Below are 12,397 nucleotides of genomic sequence, written 5' to 3'. Positions count from 1 at the left end.
GCTGCCAAGGGCCGGGGTTCAATCCCTGGTCGGGGAACTAAGATCCCACAAGCCATGTGCTGTGGCAAAAAAAAAAAAAAGTTACATCTGTATATAATAAATGTCATATTAAATACATTGTGTATAGCCTATATTCATATGTGAATATACAACTAAATATATATGTAAATATGTCGTATATATGTGATAACTGCTAAATGCTGTGGAGAAAAATAGAACAAGGTAAAGGGAAATCTGTGGGGGACAGGTTGCATTTTTAGATAGTGTGGTCAAGGAAGGCCTCCCTGAGAAGGTGATGTTACAGCAAAGGTATTTAACACAAAATGCCTTTATCACCTTATCCCAAATTCTGTATCACATATCCTGTCCTCAAATCCTCCACATTTGCTCATTTGAAAAAGATTTATTGAATGCTTACTAAGTGCAGGGCACTGGGAACATAGCAAAGAACATAGAAAGGAGACTACTGCCATTGCAATAGTTAAGAACGCTCTTCCATCAGATCTTTTCCTTCTGATTTATTGTTTGCCTCACCTCAGGGAGACCTCCCCTGATACCCCATGCGAAGTAGTCAGGGAATGACTCTCTGAGGAGGTGGCCTGGCCTGTGAAAAGTGAAGAAGCAAACCATGTGTAACATGGGGGGAAAGCATCAGACAGAGGGAACATCAGGGGCAAAGCCTTGAGGCTGGAAGTTCTTGAAATGTTTGGGAAGAGCACAGATGTCTGTGTAGTTGGAGAGGAGTGAGGAAGGGAGAGCACTGGCAGATGAGATTCGAGGCCATATCAAGCAGGGCATTGTAAGCCAGGCTGAGATGTTTGGTTTTTATTCTAAGATCCATGGGGAGCCATAAAAGGATTTTAAGTAGGGGAGTCACATTATTTAAATTATATTTTAGAATCCGGCTGCTCTCTGTGGAGAGAGAACAAACTGTGTGTGTGGGGGTGGGGTGGGGGAGAGGAAGCAGAAAAGCCAGTGAAAAGGCTACTGCAAGAGTCCAGGTAGTGATGAGAGAGGGTCAGACCAAGGTGGTGAAAGAGGAAGTGTGTGGGGTTCTATTTTGAGTTGATTTTGAAGGTAAAGACACCAGGATTTGCTGAGAAATCGGATACAGCGCATGAAAAATAGAGAGGAGTCCTGGCTGACCCGTGGGTTTCTAGCCTGAGCTGGAAGGATGGAGTTGTCATTGACAGGGGAACTACTCCATTAGGAGCAGGCATGGGGCAAAATCAGGAGTTGGTTTTCAGACGTTACATTATTTATTTATTTATGGCTGTGTTGGGTGTTCGTTGCTGCACGTGGGCTTTCTCTAGTTTGGGGAAGCGGGGGCTACTCTTGTTGTGGTGCACGGGCTTCTCATTGCAGTGGCTTCTCTTGCTGTGGAGCAGGGGCTCTAGGTGTGCGGGCTCAGTAGTTGTGGCTCGTGGGCCCTAGAGCGCAGGCTCAGTAGTTGTGGCGCACGGACTTAGTTGCTCCGCGGCATGTGGGATCTTCCCGGACCGGGGCACGAACGCGTGTCCCCTGCATTGGCAGGCGGATTTTTGACCACTGCGCCACCAGGGAAGTCCCCAGATGTGTTACATTTTTGATGCCTGTTAGATATCCATGGTCTGGTATGTGTTGGTCGAATTAACAGTTTGGGGACTAGATCTGAGTTTCTGTGGATGGATTTAGGGGCCATCAGAGGTGGCAACAGAAGCCGTGGGTGTGGCCGACTTCTCTGAAGAATTGATTGCCTTCAAAAGGATCAGTAGGAGTAATTGAGGCAGGATTTGGACTTTGGACTTTCCCAAGTGAGAGGGAAGGGCATCCCAGCCGGAGGGAACAGCTTGAACAAAAGCCTGTGGAGGTAAGAAAGCAGGGAGAAAGGGGAAGTGGGGGTGAGAGTTGTACAATTCGCATTGCCCCCAGCCACGTATGAGAGTGCAGCTGGTTCACAGCCTCACTGAGCAGATTGTCAAGCCTTTGGATGTTTGCCAGTCGGGTGTAATTATAATGTGTATTTCTCTTATTAGGCGTGAACTTGGGCATCTTTTCATAGATTTAGAGGTATTTGCAGTTCTTGTTTTCTGGGAATTTTCTGTTTCCTTTATCCATTTTCTATTGGGTTGTTGTACCTCTTATGGATTTTTAGGGACTCGTTATTTTTATTTGTTTTATAAATTTATTTATTTATTTATTTTTGGCTGCATTGGGTCTTCGTTGCTGTGTGCGGGCTTTCTCTAGGGGCTACTCTTCGTTGCAGTGCGCGGGCTTCTAATTGCAGAGGCTTCTCTTGTTGCAGAGCACGGGCTCTAGGCACCGCGGGCTTCAGTAGTTGTGGCGCATGGGCTTAGTTGCTCTGCTGCATGTGGGATCTTCCCAGACCAGGGCTCGAACCCATGTCCCCTGCATTGGCAGGTGGATTCTTAACCACTATGCCACCAGGGAGGTCCCTAAGGACTCTTTATGTATTAGCCATTTTTTTAAAAAAATGGAGTCTTGAGAATGAGAATGATTTGAACAGTTGTGGTGTGTGTATTTATTCATGCTTCCATGGTCCGGTATGTGCCAAACCCTGTTCAAGGCATTGGGGACACAGTGGTGAGCAAGGCAGACAGAAGTCCCTTCCCTCGTGATGTTTTCATTCTAGTGAAGGAGACTATAGAAAAGTAAGAAAACTTATAGTATGTTAGAAATTGAGAAATGTCATGGAGAAAAAGAATGCAAGGAAAGGGGCATAGGGAGTATGGCAGGGGAGAGTTTGGAACTTTAAATGGGGTAGCCAGGAGGTAACATTTGAACATTCAAATGGGATGTCTCCTTCAATCTGGAACGGTTCTTCAGTGCTCCCTTGACCTTCATGACATTGACACTTTTGAAGATTATAAGCCAGGAATTTTGTAGACTGTCCCTCAGTTTGGCTTTGTCTGATGTTTCCTTGTGGTTAGATTCGTGTTCTGCATATTGCCTGGGAATATCACAAAAGTGATGCTGTCTCCTCATTTCATCCTATCAGATGGCTCAGGATTTTAATACTGATAATGTTCACTTTGTTCCCCTCATTAAGATGGTATCTGCCAGGTTTCTCTACTGTAAAGATATTATTTTCCCCCTTTGGAATTAACTAACATATATCTCATGGAGAGATACTTTGAATCTGTGTAAATATCCTGTTTACATCAAAGTGTAACCGCTAGCTTTAGCACCCAGAGATTTCATAACATTAACAGAACATCATCATTGTGCCGTGATTATTAGTTGACATTCTACTGTATAGGAGATATTTCTCTTCTCCTCCATGTATTTATTCTTTTATCCATTAATTTCTGTAAGTATGGATTTATTGATTCTTGAACCTTATCAAATGCTTTCTGTGGTTGAGATTATTACGTTTGTTTACTTTTGGTCTGTTAATGTAGAGCACTACATATATAGTTTCTCTAATGTTGACTCAATTTTGCATTCCTGAGATAAACTATTTGATCCAAACATATTTGCTAAATATAATATTGGATTCATTTAGCTAACATTTTTTAAAAATAAATTTCTTTCTTTCTTTTTGGCCGCGTTGGGTCTTCGTTGCTGTGTGCAGGCTTTCTCTAGCTGCGGCAAGCGGGGGCTACTCTTCCTTGAGCGGGCTTCTCATTGTGGTGGCTTCTCTTGCTGCGGAGCATGGGCTCTAGGCATGCGGGCTTCAGCAGTTGTGGCATATGGGCTCAGCAGTTGTGGCTCACAGGCTCTAGAGCGCAGGCTCAGTAGTTGTAGTGCACGGGCTTACTTGCTCCACGGCATGTGGGATCTTCCCGGATCAGGGCTCGAAACCGTGTCCCCTGCATTGGCAGGCGGATTCTTAACCACTGCGCCACCAGGGAAGCCGTAGCTAAGACTTTATTAAGGATTTTTAATCTACAGGTGTAAGTGGCTTGAAATGTTCTCTTCTTGAATTATCTCATCTGTTTTGGGGATCAAGATTACACCAGCCTCGCTTTTTCATCCCTCTCCTTACAACTTGTGTAGGGTGATGTCATAATGCAGACTACTAAGTGAGGAAGGAGGGGCTTTGAACCACTTGCTCTTCCTACACTACCTCCCTTCCACCTTCTTGTCCTAAAAGCATGTATGTTTTGGGGAGGGGCGGTTCCTGGCCCCGTTTCACAGCCCAGCCCCCCCAAGGCCCGGAGAGGGCAGCCCCAGCTTCGTGTTCCACTGTACTCAGACCTGTGCTGAGAGCACACGCATACTTGTGAATCACAGGGTGGAGACTGGTTAGTGGGACTGATGCTGTGGTAAAAGCCGTGGAGCGGATGAGGACGAGGGTGGACCCAACTGGTGGGGCATCCCTGGGACTGGCAGGCTGATTCTCTTATCTCCACACCTCTGGGGTCATCAGCCTGTTGAGGGCACAGGGCCCACTGGCGCCAGAGTGCCTATCGTTGTTCACTCAGAGGTGCCCTCAGGCATTGTCCCCAGACTCAAGTACAGTTTAGCCTTGCAGCCATACAGCAAGTGCAGCTGCAGGGTGGCAAGGCCAGGGGATGGGGGGTTCCTAGTCCTGGCTGTGACCCAGAGGGTCTTCAAGCCTGACGGTGCCCTGGTGGTGCTTGGTTTCCTGGTACAGCATGACCTGCTGGACCCGATAATGGTGAGGGGCTGTGACCAAGATCTTGTCCATCTGTGTTTATGTCCCTGTATCTGTGTGGGCCACAAACCACTCTGGGACATGAGAAAGAGACATGCAAGCTGCGGACTTTTCAGCTTTTATTACAAAAAGAAAGACATGAACCCAGCCCAGTTTTCCAATAAAAGTCACCAACTCAAAAGTCTGACTTGGTCAGGGCCTCTCTGGCTGCGGAGTTAGGCCAGTCAACAGGTGCAGGGCCCCTGTTCTGACCACCCAACATTTCATCCTCCCCTGCTCCAGGCTGGACACCCAACATAAGTATAAGTAGGTCTTGCAGCTGCTCACTGGGCCTCGTTGAAGCGGGTCACCATTGTCTTGTGCAGCGTCTCCTTGTATGACTCGGTTGAGGTGACCCCATAGGAGCTGCCTCGGGCACCCAAGCCGGAGCCCCGCACCCGTGTCTGGGCCTGTGTGAGGGAGGCAGACTCTGTCAGGTTGGGCGGGGGCCAGGGCTACAGCAGAGAGTACTGGAGGATGGGGATGGGATCCCCACAGACTCACCTCAATGGGAGTCACAATGCCTTGTTTCTTGCGGCCCAGGCCACTGCCCTCTTTCCAGCCCATAGCCTGGAGCATGCGACTGCCAATGTTGTCACTGCCCAGCCCATCCCGCGTGGGCTGCTCAAAGTCCCTGCAGGAGACAGTGGCACAGTGTGAGCGACTGGCCTGCCGGCCCCAGGCCCCCGACCTGGCCCCGGGCACTCACACAGAGGCCGCAGACATGCCGCTATATTTCCTCCTCTTGGGCTCCGGCGGCTCAGGGATGCCATACTTCTCTCTGCGTTCAGCTGCGCGGTCCCGGTACTTCATTTGCTGAAAGAGTGTGTGTGAGAATGAAGGAGCTGATCGCTATTTGCAGGAAACATGGGCACAGCTGGGGGGCCCCCAAAGGGAGCTAGATCTAGCGAACAGATCTGTGGTCCTGTGAATGCCAGCAGCCAGCATGGGGGGAATCGGGAAGAAGCCTTGCAGGGAAAGGACGTGAAGTGGCTGATGGCAGCCAGGCTGTGTCTAGCTGAGGAACCTGAGCGCCAGCTGCCTACACGGATGGAGCGCTTGGTAAGGGACCGAGGGATGGAGCCCAGGAGTGGGTCACACCTCACCTCCATGTCGTTCTTCTCAAGTGCCTCCAGCTCATTTTCTGACAGGTGGGCTCGCCGGTGAATCTCAAGGTTTTGCTGCAAGGAGGACAGGAGGAGTGAAGCGGCTGGGCCGGGCCAGGACAGGGTTCCCAGCCAAGCCTCCCTCAGTCACCTTGTGGAGCCCGGAGAGCTGCTGGTGGCGGATGAGCGCCTCCTTGCTGGGGAACTGGCGCCGGCAGAGCAGACAGGCCAGCTTCTGCCAGTCAGTGAGCTTCTCCTCCCGCTCCGGGCCCCCACGCTCTTGCTCCTCCTCACTGTCACTCTCCCCGCTGTAGGCTGCCACCAGCCCCCTTGGTGGGCTCTGAAAAAGGTGAGGGTGAGAGGTCTGGTCTGGCTAGCTCAGAGCCCTGCCCTTCTTTCTGCCCTGGGCACTCACTGGGCGGTCATCACTGGCCAGTTTTGGGAGGTCCATGCTGGTGTGCTGTCTCTCAGCTAGTGCTCCCTGGGGTGGAGGAACACAGAAATTCAGAGATTCCACGGAAGGACCAAAGGGATGACAAGACTGGGGGGCAGGGCGCGGATGGACAGCCACACACACCTTCTTCTCGAGGATGGCGTAGCCAGCATCTGCGGTGGCCGACTCCCGCCTTTCATCGTCTCGTAGGGAACTGATGGGCTGGAAGCTGTTTTTGAAGTTTTCTTTTTGCTTGTTGAGGCTGCGGGCCCAGCGTTCCATGTCCTTGGCAATCTAGGGGCGAGGGTGGGGGTGAGGCTCTTAGGAATCCTCCGACTGCTGGGGTCGCCAACTCCAACCTCTGCCCTTGCAGCAGCCCGCCCCTTCCTGCCCTGCAGCCTCAAGCAGAAGGTGAGAGAGGCGGAAGTGAAAGTCCCCATTTCTCTGTCGTCCTGTCATCAGTGCTCCTCAGCAAGCCCCTCCCCAGCTGTGCCCCCATTCTCCTCATGGGCACCCACGCTATTAGGTTTGCCGTGTGTTTTCATTTTATCGTTCTAAAATGCATAGAATGGCTTGCTCTGTGTATAATTTTAATTTACATGTGTGATACTATGCCACGTTCCATGTCGTTGCCCAACCCCGACCCCCAGGCACAACACCATTTTTAGAATTTACCAGGCTGCCAAAGGAACACGTAGTTCTTGCTTCTAAGTGTTGCACCCAGACTGTCATATTCTTCCTCCACAGACAAGACACTGAGGTTCCCTCCAACTGCCCACCACCACAGAACACTGCGATGGTTGTCTTCCTGCCCACCCCCTGATGGGCCCGCGAGAAGTTCTCTGGGGTATATATACACAGACAGACACGGACACACCCTTAGGTGGGGTTCTGGGCCCAAAGGAGCATGCATGCGCATTTGTTTCCACAGGCAGGGCTAGCCTGGCTTCAGGCGTGCCCACACCAGCCCACATTGCCACCAACAGCACAAAGGTTCCCACCAGGGGATGGGAAAGCAGACAGGGTACACTTGGATGGCACTGGCCACCTCAGGGAGGTGGGCAGCCCTACCATGTACCTGGTAGGGAGACGGCCCTGGCTCAAGGTCACGCAGCAAAGAGCAGAGCTGGACCGGGAGCCTGGTCTCTCCTGGGTACAACTACTGCCCACGTGCACATCCACCGCCATCCCCTCCCTTGGCAGCGGAGGATAACAGATGACAGAATGGCATTCATCAGAAGACACCTAACAGCCAGCCAGTGACTGCTGGACTCCCAGTGTTCACCTGTTGGGCCGTCTTGGTCTTGTGCTTTTCCTTCTTCTCTTTGCCCTCCTTTGAGGGCGCTCCCGTTTCCTTATGCCCATCAGCTGACTGCTCCAGGGCAGGAACATAGGTCCGCCTTTCCCCATCCCAGTACAGGTACTGCTGGCTCTGAGCATTGTAGTAGTACTGGGGGAGGTGGGGGAGAAGGGGTGTGAGGGAAGACCTCGAGGAGGGGACTGCAGACCCTGCCCACTCCCCAGACTGCCCTATCACCTGAGAGTTGGGGTCGTAGTAGAGGCCAGTCTGGGGGTCATAGTAGTAGCCAGATGTCTCGTCGTACTGGTAGGTGGAGACGTCAGGAACAGCTGGAGAGTGAGAAGAGGGGGTTGCACTCCTCTCTGCTTTGTTAAGGAATTCCCCACCCCTCACCATAGGCCATGGCTACTCACGGTACTGGCTGTAGGACTCCTGGGCAGAGGGACTCGTGGCTGGTGGCAGGGAAGAGCTGGGATGGGTGGGGCTCTGGAGCTCAGATTTGAGCACAGCGGGTGACATGATGGTGTATGACTAGTCACGGGGCAAGACAGGGGAACAGGGCTCAGTGTCTACCAGTGCCCCCATGGCCCCCAGGACCTCCCCTTGATTTTCCTCACCTGGCTGTTGGCAGCAGTGCCCTGGCTGCCGCTTGCTTCAGCTGCTGACTGCTGGTAGACACCAGGGGTGGCACCAGGCTGGGTGCGGGAGAAAGCCTGCAGGGACACAGAGTCTGCCCCAGGCTCCAGGGAGGCCTCGGGACCTGTAAAGGGGGACAGGGAAAAAGGAGAACGTGAACGGCAGGGCCCAGGACCCTATGCTTGCCAGTCCCCACCATGGGCTCAGGGAGAGATGCTGAGGCTAACCTGCTCCGGCTGGGTCCCCTTTGGTTCCAGTGATGCCGGGGCCCTTCGTGCCCTTGAGGTAGCCATGGGCATAGAGAGAGGACTCTGTGCCCTGGCTGCCGCCATAGCCCTCCTCCTGTTGGTAGTAGCTGTAGTCGACCGGTGGCTCCTCGGGGGTGGCCCAGGCACCCTCCCCACCCTGGGAGGCCTGAGGGGCAGGTGGGAGGGGTTCATTAGCAGAGGAGGGGGCACAGAGGGGAGGGGGACCAGCTAAGAGACGTCTGCCCACAAGTGAAGCAAGTGTCTGCTGACAGAAAGCATGCAGCCCTCAAACAAGGGCCACCCGGCCAGAGCAGAGCAGGGTGGTGACAAAAACAAGACTGGAACAAAGACACGCGCCAAAACGCTCCTAGGGCTGACACTGGTACATGTGTTGCGTGATATATGTGTTGGGTGTCAGACCAAGGAAGATACCATCCTCCCCTTCTTTATTGTCATCTGCCAATTTTCTTGCAGCCACTTATAAATTCCCTTTTACCAAGAAAGGTTGTAACAATTCAGGATGATATACAACTACCAAACAGAACAGAAAAGCAGCCGCGATGGCGTTGAAAAGGAAAGCCTGGGAGGAGGTGCCTGGGAAGGGAGCTGCAGCGCGGACCCCATAGCCCCCACCGGCGACCACTGTGAGAGGTTTTCGGGGCCACAGGAAGCCAAAACAGCAAGCCAGCCCTCCTGTTTGCAGAGAGGGAGCGGGAGGGTGGAGGCGGCCCAGGTACAGGGATGCTGGGGTGGAGGGGAGTCTCTGAGTACCTGCGAGATGGCCCACTGGGCCGCGGCAATGGCAGTGCTGGCCACAGAGGCAGCATTGATGCGACTGCCTTCGTTGGAGGCCATGTCCCTGGGGAGGATGTCAGAGACTGGGAGTGAGACAGGAGGCCCCAAGCTGGGGGGCAAGCTGGGAAAGGACACAGGTGGGGCCCTGACCTCTTAGAACCCTTGGCAAACTCAACGTTGATGGTCTTGCCGTCGATGGTGAGCGGCGGGTGCAGGGCCTGCAGGATCTGCAGCAGCTGGGCTGCCTCCTGGGGGAGGAGGTGGCGGGGGCAGGGGCAGAAGGGTCAGGCCCGGGGAGGTCCCCGGCTCCATTGCCCCATTTCCAGGCTTGGGGCCGCGGTGGGGGGCTAGGGTCAGGGTCCCTCCTCCCTGCCCCGGGGGCCGGGATCCTGGCTGCCCGGCCCCCCCCTGTGCCGCCCTCACCACGATGGTGGAGAGCTGGATGAAGGCAAAGCCACGGTTCAGTTGGGTCTGCTTGTCCTTGATGACGCGTACGTTGGAGGAGGACAGCACTGCGTAGGGTGCCAGGGCCCCCAGGATGGAATCCATGGTGCTGTGTGGGTTCAGGTTGCGCAAAATGATGGCTGCAGGAAGGGGCCCAGCATTAGGAAGCACCACTGATATTCCGCTCCCGCCCTACCCTCTGGTGGCTCCCCTCTGCTCCCTCTCCCCTGGCCTCCGCGTCCTTACGCCCACTGCTTCCCCTCACCTCTTCCTCTCAGATAAACTCTGCTTGTCAGTCCAAGTCCCAGCTCAGTCACCCACCTGCTGAGAACCTTCTCAACACACCCCCAAAGTCGAGTTTGGCAATGCTCTTCCTCTGCTCTCCCTACATTACATGTGTGTCCCCCCACCAGGCAGAGGCCCCTGGGAGGATGAAGTCCTGGTCACCACCATCTCTCTGGCCTTGGAGAGCCCAGCCTAGACACCCTAGGGCAGGGAGGAAGGAAGGAACAACTGACTCACTGTCGTTGGCGTTCTCTGAGCTCGGCTCCGAGCCCTGTGACAGGGCCTGCGAGGCCAGCACTCCCTGGGCCTGGTAGGGCTGTGGCAGGGGCAGCAGGCCCTGGCTTAGCTCCCGACCACCCAGCGGTAGTGTCTGCTGATCCAACCTTGCGCCCAGGGGCAGCTTCTGCTCTGCCTCTGTCAGGGGCGGCAGAAGACAGGCCAATGACAAAGGGGGAGGGGCTCCCAGGCTGGTCTCCCTCCTCCCAGAGCACTGGCCCCTCACCCTTCTCCCTCTTCCCAGCAACGTCCCGGGAAAGAGGGAGGTAGGAGGGCCATACCTGACTTGGGCACACCACATTTGAAGCACTTCTCACGGCGTTTGAAGTTCTGGACGCCACACTGTGAGGCACAGGCCAGGCTATCAGAGGGGGTGGGGCTTTCCACTGCACCCTCCAGACGTGGATCCAGAGATCCCCCAGGGAACCCGCCATGCCCCGGGAAGGTCCCAGGGTCAGGGGTGGCAGGGGGCTTTGGGGCTCTGGCTGTCCTCCTCGGTCCCGTGAATCTTCCCTTTACATGGTCTCAAATTTGTCCTCAGTGCCAACCCCTCAACTCAGGATCCATAACTCCCCCACCTCTGTTACCAAGTGCCGCCTGCTCCGAGGTACCAACTCCCAGAAATGCCCCCACCTCCAAAGTCCCTTTGGTAGGTTCCTCTTCCCAAAATGTACTTCCCTATTCAGAAACCTTCGTTATTTCTATCCCTCAAAGCCAGCAGCCCCTCTTGCCAGACTCCCACCCCTCCTTCATCTCGAGGACTGGACTGGATCCTGCCGCTCTTGAGAAATAAATCTGCCTGGGATATTGCAGCCTCTGGAGATGCCCAGCTTTCACCACATTTCTATCTGTGATCCATGGTCACGTACTAAGCACTGCTCCCGCGCCAGGTTCCGTGCAGGATATGGCCTCTGCCCTCCTGGCCTAACAGTGGGGAGCAGATGTAGCACAGAGGGGCAGCAGGTGAGTCTGTGGAAATGGTCCCCCCCAGGGGCTCTGAGGCCCAGATCACTCAGCTGGGTATAGTCAGCAGGGCTGTTTGATCTGGGAGGTCCAAGAGTTTGGTTTGGTTTTGCTGGGAAGCGACTGCTGGCGGAGGCAGCAAGAGATTTTGTGTAGGAGGGTGAGGAGAGGCAAAAGCAAAGGCTGGACAGGGAAGGTGACACTAGATCACAGAGGGGAGTCACACTCAAGCTCAGAGTTGTGGGGGTTTTCAGCAGAGGAGGAGGGACGTGGTCAGAAGTGGTTTTGAGGAATGTCACCAGTGAGGGAGTGGGAGAAAGAGGCAAGAGGCCAGCACACCAGAGAGGGGCCTGTGGCGACTGTGTGGGGGAGGAGGTGAGGACTGGCCTGAGCAGTGGGAATGGCATTTCTGTGATGGAAGTGACAAGACTGGAGAGCAACAGCATGTGGTGGATAAAGGAGAGAAAAGAAAGAGAATCCCCTAGTTTCAAGGAGTATCTGAAAATACAGGAGGGATGGAGTCCTCCCGTCACTCTGTCCCTACCTCTCCAGAGAGGTTGGACACCCGCCTTCTGATATTACTTTTTTGGTTTTGAAATAAGCAGGAACCACTCCCCTTACTGGGCAGAGTTCCTCTTGGGGAGAGGGCCTCCGCAAGCTCTCAGGTCTCCCCTCAGGTCTCAGGGCTGCCAGACGGCTGCAGGAGGTGAGGCTATAGAGTCCCAAGGCTGCTTGTGAGGCTGGCCCCAGGGGAGATCTGAACTCACGGTGGCATCCATGGCCCACGATCAGGAGCAAGGCACAACTCAAGGTTCCACCTCTCTGAGCCTCAGCCTCCTCTTAGGGAATATGACTGCAAAGAGCTACAGCTTGTACCCTAAGTCTCAGGCGGACATGGCTTTGTCAGAGGTTGGGTCACCTGACACAGGCTCTCAGAACACCCTACACGTTCCTTCAGGACAAGAGCTGACACTGAACATTGTTAACGGCGGGCCAGGTGTCGTTCCAAGTGTTACCCTCTCATCACCACATTTCAATCCTCCCAACCACCTTTGGGGAGCGGGGTCATTGGTATTTGCATCATAGAGATGGGGAGAGTGAGGCAAAGAGAGGTTAAATACCCTGACGAAAATCAAGGCAGATTTGGGAGAGTCTAACTTCAGCTAGTCTGGTTCTGAAGCCCACATTTTATGGATCACATTATGCCTCCACTGTCACTAGTCACTTACATAAACATCTGTTTCAAGTCTA

At 53.8% G+C, this 12,397-nt stretch overlaps 1 protein-coding gene across 5 annotated transcripts in view; it reads right to left on the bottom strand.

Moving 5' to 3' along the window:
* Positions 1–4,747: 4,747 nt before the first annotated feature.
* RBM10 (RNA binding motif protein 10) overlaps positions 4,748–12,397 on the bottom strand; it is a 29,544-nt gene continuing 21,894 nt past the window's right edge. For 3 of the 5 annotated variants that reach the window (XM_082864817.1, XM_082864818.1, XM_082864815.1), the window contains 17 exons: positions 10,465–10,525; positions 10,145–10,321; positions 9,602–9,762; positions 9,329–9,426; positions 9,155–9,242; positions 8,363–8,549; positions 8,117–8,259; positions 7,913–8,030; positions 7,737–7,828; positions 7,485–7,649; positions 6,344–6,493; positions 6,182–6,247; positions 5,918–6,106; positions 5,767–5,841; positions 5,370–5,476; positions 5,165–5,294; positions 4,748–5,070 (listed from right to left, as the gene is read on the bottom strand). In XM_082864817.1, coding sequence (XP_082720943.1) covers positions 4,945–5,070; positions 5,165–5,294; positions 5,370–5,476; positions 5,767–5,841; positions 5,918–6,106; positions 6,182–6,247; positions 6,344–6,493; positions 7,485–7,649; positions 7,737–7,828; positions 7,913–8,030; positions 8,117–8,259; positions 8,363–8,549; positions 9,155–9,242; positions 9,329–9,426; positions 9,602–9,762; positions 10,145–10,321; positions 10,465–10,525 — 2,133 coding nt within the window. In that variant the 3' untranslated portion in view covers positions 4,748–4,944. The remainder of the gene's footprint in view (positions 5,071–5,164; positions 5,295–5,369; positions 5,477–5,766; positions 5,842–5,917; positions 6,107–6,181; positions 6,248–6,343; positions 6,494–7,484; positions 7,650–7,736; positions 7,829–7,912; positions 8,031–8,116; positions 8,260–8,362; positions 8,550–9,154; positions 9,243–9,328; positions 9,427–9,601; positions 9,763–10,144; positions 10,322–10,464; positions 10,526–12,397) is intronic. The other 2 variants (XM_082864814.1, XM_082864816.1) reach the window with 1 other exon arrangement.

This window comes from Leucopleurus acutus (genome assembly GCF_964270905.1).
Source record: "Leucopleurus acutus genome assembly, chromosome: X".
Classification (NCBI taxonomy): Eukaryota; Metazoa; Chordata; class Mammalia; order Artiodactyla; family Delphinidae; genus Leucopleurus; species Leucopleurus acutus.
Note: the sequence above shows the minus strand (reverse complement) of the source record. Positions and strands in the feature narration are given on the sequence as shown.